The 10,929-nt window shown below is 34.6% G+C and overlaps 1 protein-coding gene across 1 annotated transcript in view; it reads right to left on the bottom strand.

The window, feature by feature from the left end:
* LOC107717034 (mannosyl-oligosaccharide 1,2-alpha-mannosidase IA-like) overlaps nt 1-10,929 on the bottom strand; it is a gene marked incomplete at its 3' end in the record, with an annotated part of 55,454 nt that overhangs the window by 7,374 nt on the left and 37,151 nt on the right. The window contains exon 2 of the mRNA XM_016523680.1: nt 7,574-7,670. Within this exon, the coding sequence (XP_016379166.1) occupies nt 7,574-7,670 (97 nt within the window). The remainder of the gene's footprint in view (nt 1-7,573; nt 7,671-10,929) is intronic.

Below are 10,929 nucleotides of genomic sequence, written 5' to 3'. Positions count from 1 at the left end.
TATTGCAGGGAGCCATGTAGAAATATAAATGAACGATGTATGGTTCTGCTCTAAGCATAAAAGTTACAAGTTTGTTAAATGACTTCCAGTGCCAGGTAAATGTAAAGCAGATTATGAATATACTTAAGATTCACAAATACCAAAACAACGCGTCTACACCAGACACGAGCGGCGCGATTTGACAAAAGCAAATAGAACTCAGTGTGATGTTCTCTGCTGTGGATGCGGCGCGAGACGACAAATCTATGACAGTAAACTGATGCCGCGTTCCATTTCTGACGAACTCCAGCGGCTCTGACACAAAGAACAATTTCAAATATTCATAAGAGAATCATGAAAAAATAGTTTCCTCAAAAATATTAAGCAGCACAAATGTTTACAACATTGATAATCAGAAATGGTTGAGCAGCAAAGCATATTAGAATGATTTCTGAAGGATCATGTGACACTGAAGACTGGAGTAATGATGCTGAAAATTCAGCTTTGATCACAGGAATACAGTAGCTTATATGTTAAAACTAGAGATGCACCGATTGCAATTTTCTTTTGGCCGATTCCGATTTCGGATTTTTTTGTTAGTGTGATCCGCCGATACCGATTTTTGTCGATTCCGATTTTCTTTCTAAAAACTATAATTGACAGCATATACAAACAAAAATCTACTTTTCTTCAACGCAAAGCTTTATTTTCATAAAAATTTAATTTAATTTAATTCATACAGGCCTACCTCATGTTGCATGTTTGCACTTTTTGAGAAAAACAATTGCACAATAAAAAAAGACTTTTCAGGTCTATGTCCAATCCCTCACTTTTTCTAGTTATATAAGGTTAAAATATTTTGCCTGTAATTATTTTTTCTCATATCGCAATATAATATCGATATCGCCTAGAGAGTGTAAAATATCGTGATATGAACTTTAGCTCATATCGCCCACCCCTAGCTCAGCAAGAAGCTGCTTGTAAGCACATCTCCAAGCAGCGGGAACTCCTGAAGACTGCTGTGATGCTGGTCAACGGGCTTCAGGCAACAAACAAAAATGCCTATAAGCTAATGTCCATCAAAACCAGGCCATAAGACCACAAGGTCATAATTCCCAAATGGTTGTTGGAAAACTCCATCTGTAGGAATCCATTGGCCCTATTCAAGGATGAATGTGCAAACACCAGTGCAACACAGCTGTCTGCTGAATCCTAAAAGCATCAAACCATTTAGTACCAAAGATGCTCCAATTTGTGTTTGCCAGCCGGCAGCCAACTGGCAGAAGAAAAACATACACGCAAACACTGCAATCATCAACTTGAAATCACTCTCTTCAAACAGATGGGAGTTTCTTCAACTACGAGAACTTTCATGTCTCAGGGGTAGATTTTTAAGAAAACTAACAGATTGCAACTTTTTTCTTCTTGTTTTATGAAGGTCACATTAAAATATGAGATATTATAAGGGCAGGAGAGAGTTTACTCATATAAAAATGAATGGGAGAAATTGTCATTTGCAATATGGCAGCTGCAGTCCTGTCTTACATTTTTAAAAGAGCCAGCGGTCTTTTTTATAGCACCAGTGTCTGTTTATTTACTCAAATATGAATGCGCATTAACTGTGTCAGCCTGAAAAATACAGTATTTTTATGTGATTTGAACTAAAATTTTATATTTTATATGACTGGTAAAGATTGCCTGAAGGAGTTACTGAGACTTAAAATGGTACTGAAAACCTTTACTATGGATTAATTTATTTCTTGCTACTTTTTAAATGCCTTTTTAGAATATATTTATTGCATTACTCATCATAAAAACATTACGTTTTTAAAACGATCATATAAATTCAATTCAAGATTTACTACTGTGAAAATTATTCATATAAAAGGTTCACAAATTATGACTACCACACAACAAATTTGCTATTAATTTATCACTTTTGTAATATTAAAGTTTAGAAAATTAAAACTCACCATTAATTTAACTTATTAAAAAGTTCTAAATTAATGTTTTAAACTTTTTAGCTTTAAAATTAACTTTATAAATAAATGTTAATTGTGCTATAAAGTTATTAACTAAAAAAAAAGTGAAATACTGATTTCTCAATAACTAATATTTATAAATAATACTAGAATATTAACTTTATAAATAAATGTTAATTGTGCTATAAAGTTATTAACTAAAAAAAAAAGTGAAATACTGATTTCTCAATAACTAATATTTATAAATAATACTAGAATAATTTGCAACAAATCAAAGGCTTGTTTGACAAGAAATCTGAAGCAAGTTATGAAAAAGAAAAGTCAAGACAAAGTCCTGCTTCCAAACAGACTCATTTTAATTAAAATTCGGTGGATCTTTCAATGAAACAAAATCCCAGCACTTCTGCTAGCCACATTATATTCAGTTTCTGACCCCAAACACACAGCTAAGCATATGCCTTTTGTTGGGCCATTAATACGAGTGCAGCTGTATACTGACAGAACATCATGGTTCAGCAGCCTCTGTGTTAAATGAGCACACAAGGGCTTAGAGCAAGACTGACGTGTTCTTCCTCTTTCCTACCATTTATCTTTGCTCTCCTGCACTTAAAAAAAATGTGATGTGTTTTTATTTAATTGCACAGTTCATGGCAGGGACACACATTGGCTTCATTCACTGTTGGGAAATGGTTATTTCCAAATCACAATCAGACTGGTGGACATTGTGGAGAAAAATCCGGGAGGAGGAGAGAAGGCCTTTTCCCTGTGTGATTTATTAGAGGAAGTCGTCGTGAGTGACAAGCGCGTACATTCGGGAACAGCAGACAGTTCATACTGTACCTGAGCGGCTTCATTAGCCAAGGCTTTGTCTCAGTCCATGCTGGTTTCTAACACACAGATCCAGTCTGCTGGAGGATCTACTCCTCTCTGTGCTGAGATGATTGGCACATGGAACAGAATGGCCAGTATTCAATAGGACTGAATCAGAAAGTGTGAAATATGAAGACAATGAAATCTATATTCAGGTTAACTTTCAAACGTTCTCTCGGAAACAAATTTCATAAGCAGTACTGGAATACAGAACACAGAGTTATGATTATGCTTCCACTCCGCATCGATCAAATACTGGATATTCTGGAAAGTGGAGTGATGCAAAGAGTAGATTTTGAGTTCAGCTAATCAAAATTAGAGGATGTGTTATACATTGGTCTTTTACCATGGATTCACTGTAGTAACACTAACGACACCATTGTATTGTGGCAGAAATGTGGGATACTCATATCAAATTGTATTATATTATTAATGTAGACATGCATTAAATGTATTAACGTAGTAATGGAATATAATTACAGTATTTTTTTGTGATTAAGCTATAGCATTTGTGTATTTATACTAAATGTATTTAGACTACTGTTTTTCAAACAAATACCTAGAACCCATATAGATACATTTTTACCATGGTATTGAGGGTTTTAACTGTGGTTATCATGATCTAAATGTATGCTACTATGGAAGACCAATGGTTAATTTAAGTAAAACTCAAACAATCAGAATAATTAAATTTCACTATATAAAAATGAAGTTGTTACAATTTTTACAGAATTTTTACAGCAAAGTCAGGCAACACAAACCTGTTTCATGGTTTGAAACACTATCAATGCAGAAACTAAGAAATACATTTTACTATTAAGATATTTATAAAAAAAAAAAAATGACTGGAAAAGTGTAAACAATTTAAAGTGTTTGTCATGTTCTGACGATAAAGAGGAGTGTACAACCACAATTAACGATTTGGTTTCTACAATTTTCACTTGGGAGCAAAAATCTGACTTTAAACTTGAAAGAAATAAAGTTTTGAAATTTATCATATGAAAAATGTTATCATGATAATTGTTTTGGCTATACCGCCCAGCCTTAGTTCAGCCAATCAAATTGGAGGATAACTGTTGCATTAGGTTACACAGTGGAATTTTAAATCTATCAGAGAGTAGGATTTATCAAACTTATTTATTTTGATTTATATTTTACATTTGACATGCAGTTGGCAGACGCTTTAATCAAATGTGAAATATATTGCTTTGAAGGTACACATTTTATTTGTTATTTCAATTCTTGTTTTCTCTGGGAGTAGAACCCATGACCTTGGCATTGCTAGCACCATGATCGACTGTGTGAGCTATGGAAAGTAAAATCATGCAATGAAATAATCCAACAAAAACGATTAATTTCATCATTAAAAGAAAAATAACAATGTTCTAAATCAGGGCTTCCAATTTTATAATATTCATTTCAATTTAAACCAATCAAATGCTGAGCTGTTAATCATGCAAGATAGCTGATGTGAATATAGCCCATTTTTAACAATGTAAACAAATATAGGCCTACCTAAAAACCATAGAACCATAGAATTATATGTAATAATTAGGGCTGCACGATATGGAGAACAATGTGAAGCTGATAAACAATGCAAATAATCTTTAAATGAATAAACTTGATTAGTGTGTCAAATCAATTTAAATTATTTTCAAGAACTACTTAATCTACATAAATGACATCTGGAACATTCAAGTTAAACAAAATATGGAAAGAATGGTGCTTTTACTTAACTTTTTCATAAAACTGTCCTCACTCACACATCCCAGTCTTTCCTCAAATTCCATATTTTATGAAGCTGTTGTAGTACCGGGGATGTCAAAAGTACCAAAATTGTCAACTGTCCATCAGTATAATCGATCAAATTATAAAATGATAAACATCAATTTATCATTAACACCCCTGTTCTCTTTTACGGCATTCTCCTTGCTTCTATCCTAGACTATCCTGTCCTAGATAATGTAGATTCAACGGCCTTAAACAAGCCCAGAGTGTGTGAAATATTCAAACTCACTCTAATCCACATATTCTGAGGCCTTAATGATTTTTTCATGGTTGGTTAAAAGCAATTCATCAGAAATTTGCCGTATACTGCACAAGATGTAATGCGCTTAATGCAAGTGAGGTTAAATGCTAGATGGAAAGACCTTTGCACACCTCGCCCGCGTGTGTGTGCATGGCACAGAATACGTTTAAAACAACATGTGACACACAAGCAGGCATAATGTCTTGACTAAGGACTTCCATATGGCGTGACTGCAGCCTGATTTTTCTCTGCAAGCTAAAGCCCTGTGGGTTGTAAAGCGTCTGTTTTTGTGACCGCCCCAGTGATCACGACTTCCAGTAAGGTCTTGCGCTACGTGCCTGCGTGTGTGATCCAACCGGCCGGTCTCAGCGGCTCACATCTCACTGAGGAACAAGATCTAAAGAAGCACAAAACAGTCATTCCAGCTGCCTGGTCAGGTACAAAACCCCTGACCAGCATATTCCAGATCATCTTTTATTCAGATCCAACGTACCATTAACCCAACCTCTAAATTAATAATGGCAAACCCTGCCAGACAAAACGTGTGTTCAATGGTCTCTGATGTGGCCATACGCCCCATGGGGCCAACCTTACTATTTGAGAAATTGACGAGCACTCAAATCTGCCTGGAAACGCACTGCACAACAAAAAAGGCTGGGAGGTGATAGCATGTGAGAGAGCTGTCTGGCTTTGACTGACATGGGAGTCGTTTTAAAACGCACACGCACATCTGAGGCTGTAGCGCACAAGAAAGAGTGTAAAGTACTTCTTGCCATATTGTTATTCTGATAGTGTGTGAACCAAATAAATTAAGATTGTATATTCTGCTGGCACGTCCAAAGCAAAATTATGGAGGTTAATCAAATGTGCGCTGTAAATCCCTGGCCTGCCCTCCAGCTGAGTGCCAATTGACTATGTGGAATTTACAACACAACAGCAGCACGTCTGATGAATCTTTCATAACACAATCTCGAATCGGAAAAACAGTGAAATGCGTGACTAACAAGATTCAGAGAACTCAATTAATTAAGAGGATATAGGGTTGGAAACTGTCTGTATGATCAAAAAAAAGTGCAGTCAAAATCAATCCCTCATTTTATCAGATTGTTTTTGTTTTGTTTGTTTTTTTAATAATGAAGCACCAAAATAAGGTCTGCAACTGAAAATTATTATTTTAAAATATGGTTGGAATAAAATCTTTTTTTTTCTAAATGACTAATGACTACACTGTAAATGTTTATTTCCGATGTTGTAAATAAAACAAAGATTATTGCAGTATGTTTTACAAGAAAATAACACTTTAGTGTTACTTGCCATATATTCGTAATTGTTTACTTGCAATTTTTGAGTGAAATTGTTTCTATATCCATTTTTTTTTGTGTACATAAACATCAAACAAAAAAACTGAATTTCCAATTGTGTTTAAAAGAACTGGAAATGCCAGTGTTTTTGGCTGAATCATAATGAAATGAATAATTTTTCAAGTAATGAAAAGAGTACATCATTAATTTTCATCTGTAAAAAGATTTCACAAAAGTTTTTAAAAGCCCTAAGTTTCAAAATAAGGTTTGGACAAAATTTAAAGCATTCATTTTTATAACTTGACGATGACTCTGCATTGACAAGAGACAACAAAAACTATTAAAACATTTTTAAAAAATAAAAATAAATAAATAAATAAAATACTAGTGCTATCTGATAATTGATTTCTAAACTGTGTTTTAATTGAATTTAAAGCATTCATTTTTATAACTTGACGATGACTCTGCATTGACAAGAGACAACAAAAACTATTAAAACATTTTTAAAAAATAAAAATAAATAAAACACTAGTGCTATCTGATAATTGATTTCTAAACTGTGTTTTAATTGGTCTGTTGTGCACTAAACTTAATTGTTAATCAATCAGTGAAGCTACAAAAGTGTTCTGACACGATCAACTATAAAAAATAAAAACAATACATACATAAATAATAAATTTATGAATTAATAAATGCATACATAAATAAATCTAGGGCATGTCTGACTGTGACGTATATATTGCCATTATTATTTGTAAAAATCATCATTGCTGGTCTAGAATGATAATTGCAAGTTACTCAAATCCTTATTATTTCTTGGTGTAAATGCATGCTGATATTTTCCAGACTTTTGGAGGACACTGTAACATTTCTGGGAGGAGCTAAATCACGCTAAATCACGCATATTACAACATGCAGGTAGAGTGTGATAATGTGTTGCTGCTGCATCCTCTGAGATACTGATGCATATTACAAACCATACAAAGATGGACAGTCCTTCATGAATTATTCACAGACTAGTCTGCCCACTCACAACCTGCGCTTTTCAGCTTCAAAATAGAAATGGGTCAACATTTCTTTACAGGCAAGGAAAACACATTAATGCAAAAAGGCACCAAAGAGGATCAAGGTATCATGAAACTATATTTGTGCGGTGTGACCATGCTATTCCTGCCCGATGAAGTCAGAAATGCTTTTGTTTGCCCTCTTGAAAGCAGATATAGACCCAGACGGCGCTTGTTAAGTGAGAGAGTGGAGAGAAATCAAAAGCCTTTTTGATGGAGGTCACCTGACCCCCTGTGCAGCATTGATTGACATTTCTGACTGCTTACCAATTTACTGTTGAGACATCAAGCTGTACGTGCACGAATCATAGTTTCATGGTCAGAGAGACGCTCTAGACAGACACTCACCAAACAAATTGCTGGAGTGGCCTTGTTTAGAGATGGGACGCAGTTCGTTGGAGCCCCAGGCGTAGCGCTTGTAATTGTCCCAAGAAAACTGCATCATCTGAGGAGAGAGTGACACATGAAGAGGTTACTTTCGTGCATTTTGGTTAACTTCCTAAATGCAAAAGTAAAACATCACAGAAATAACAAAACAAAGTCCCACTGAATAACTGTTCAAAAAAGTAAAATGAATATGGCGACAACTAACATACAAGTGACTGGGCTAATCAAGGATCAATAGCATTAATTAATTTGATTAAATCGACAATCGAAATACTTAATGGATCCATTTCAGCATGAATGAGCAGTGCAGACGCCCTTAATTAATGGAGGAAAAATCTCAATACTCGCATGTCTTGGGTGTCATTTGATTTGTGGATAAAAATGGGCTATGCACACGATTTCTTTGAGTCCTACACATATTTTGTAGCATTAACAACCAATTAAAAATGACAATCGATTAAGGAAATTCTCAAAAATGGACATTCCCACAACATACTAAAATTATAAAGTGAAAAGTTGAAATTATAAATAATGATATATCAAGAAAAAAGTCAATCTATGAATGGCTAATAATATTTTAACATTGAAAACACACACACACATTATAAAACAAAACACTAAAATCAAAGACCATATAAACAATCATAACATATCTGCACATGCTCAATACAATATGGAGCCGCCTTACGAGAAACAAGTAAAAGTAGCATTTCCCATCTGCGTCACTTTGGTGCCAATGAACACACCATATGTTAGGTCTGGCTTCAAAATAGCCTAAAGTGATGATGTGAAGTGTGGCCATTCTCCTTATAGACCTTCTGATGGAGACACCAGTGAAAACATAGCAAAAACAAGTGAACATTATAGCGTCACATTATTTGGATAACAAATGGTTAATTTAATTTAGTAATATTATCTTCTAAATTTGAACTCAACCCCAAGTGAACACTACAGGAGTGTCTAATAATTATTCATGAGACTGCATGGCCTTATCCAATGAGAAGGTTCTGCCTCATTATTAAATATGACAATACGTGACATTTTCCCAAGACATAGATTTTAAACACTCCAGCACTTAAACATGGAAACATGGATCATGAGAGTTTGTTTGCGTGGTTTCCCCTTGATGCTGGCAAAGCTACAGGTTTTCAATCACTGATTCACTCCTTTGACATGCTTGTGTGCAAAAGCCAAAAACTGTTCCGCATTTAATTGTGCATAAAATTACGGATATAAAATTATGTACTTGTGCAATGTGTTTTAAGCTTACAAAACAGTGTTTGTGTGTTTTGTGAATTATACAACCGTCTACATTGCGAGTAAATCACTCGCATATGCGACTAAATCGTCACTCTGGGCGACTAAATGATGTCTAATATTAGCCAATTGCTAATAAATTCTCAGATTTTACTCGCCAGTGTGTGAGTTGGAGGCTAAGTATAAGTTTAGCTCAGATATATTTTCACTCTCCGAACACTCTGACTGAGCGCTTCAGAGTTTCACTCTGCGCCAAGCGATCTGTGCTGTTTTTCAGTTCATCTGAATGGATGTGCAACGCACATGTATTTAACATGTATTTAACCTGTATGTAAACTCTAATGTGAAGCGCACGACTCGCCGTCGCTTTGTTTCACACACACCAAACATATATATATATATATATATATATATATATATTTATTTATCAGTCTGGCCAGTAAACTAAAAAAATGTACTAGCCAATGGCGATTCAATTGCCAAGGTGTTCGTAGAGGGCTGATTATAGTGAGCATTTTTAAGAACATCAGAAAGCAGCTTTCCACACTTACTTTATCTAGGCTATATTTCTCAAAACAAGGCATTTTAAAAGAAAAGTGAAATGCAAAATTATGTAAATCACTGTGTAAATGACTCAATATTTCAAAAACACAAGAAATAGAGCAGCTTGAAACAAAATTATTAGCTTTTTTTGTATTTTTGTTTACTTAAAACACTTAATTTATTAAGTAGAAGGGGAAAAGCAGCTGCATTATTTACTAATGATGTGTGGTGTGTAGAGGAAACAAAGATAAGCAGAAATACGCAGAACTCATTTTTCACTGTGACAGGACATCGCTGATGATCCCAGAGAAACAATGATTGGAGAAGGAAGAAATATCCTCAGTAATTTGTGTGTTAAGTAATCCACCTCCAGCTCATTTATCCTAAAACTCACAAGAAAGTGTTTTTAGACCACAGTACTCGCTCTCCCCAGGGGTGTCAGTTAGCAGCTCAACAGAAACAGACCTGCTGTTCTCCCCGGAGAGCGTCAGACAGCACCAAAAAGAGAGGAAAAAAAAGCTCTTGACACACACACTCCTTGGACTGGATCAAGTAATTTACAGCCTCGGCACAGTCTCCCAACATCAGCCAACTGGCTCCAGTCAAATTAGATCAGTTTATCGACTGCTGGCCTAACTTTAAGTGTGCCCTAATCATGTAACTCTCTTTGCTTTCAAAGACAGCCACTCAACACCAAACATACTGATTGAAAAAGAAAAGATAAAAGTGGAAACAAATGTCTTTAGCTGAGGACTCCAGGCTGGAGATAAGCAGATAGACAAAGCTGTCCCGCAGGCCTCCAACTGGTTGAGAAGATGAACACAAGCTGTATATATTCTTACCAGTGCTTCCTGCAACGCTGAAACTACAGCTCGAAATGGCGAAAATAAATTTTGGTAATATAGGTAGTAGGGCTGTGCGATATTGAAGAAAAATGCGATATGCGATACCTTGTTAAAAAATGTGATATTCGATATGTGATACGACATTGCTTAAAGTGTGTAAAATCGATTTAAATTATATTTTAAAATATTTAAAAATGAAAATTATATAACCAATTTGTTTCACATTCTTTCTTGGAAAAGAAAGAATCACTACAACTTCTGAAAGTGACCAGCAGTGTTTTAGCATTACATAAAAAGTAATGTCACAAATCAGAAAGTCATTTTAACATCAGTGTGAACATACAAACAAAAACAAATTTATGACACTAATTTTATATAATTGTGACTTTGCTTTCCATACACTTTAAGTACTTCTTCATATGCCACAGCAAAAACTATAGTCTGAGAAAGTTCAAACATGATTAAAGGCAAGTGAACAGTCAGTAAAAAAAAAAAAAGAAAGAAAAAGAAATACACAATTTACAAGCATAGATAATATAAACAGTAGTATTCAGGTACAGAAATGTAATAATTAAGTGTAAAATAACACTGCATAGTGTTCACTGTATGAATTAAATTGTTTAATCTTTGTTATAGCTGTTTTGTTGTTTGATTAACATTAGTGACATTCAG

This window comes from Sinocyclocheilus rhinocerous, unplaced genomic scaffold, assembly GCF_001515625.1.
Source record: "Sinocyclocheilus rhinocerous isolate Xijiao unplaced genomic scaffold, SAMN03320098_v1.1 scaffold1874, whole genome shotgun sequence".
In the NCBI taxonomy this organism is placed as follows: Eukaryota; Metazoa; Chordata; class Actinopteri; order Cypriniformes; family Cyprinidae; genus Sinocyclocheilus; species Sinocyclocheilus rhinocerous.
The sequence above is the reverse complement of the archived record's forward strand: the minus strand, read 5'-3'. Positions and strand labels throughout refer to the sequence as shown.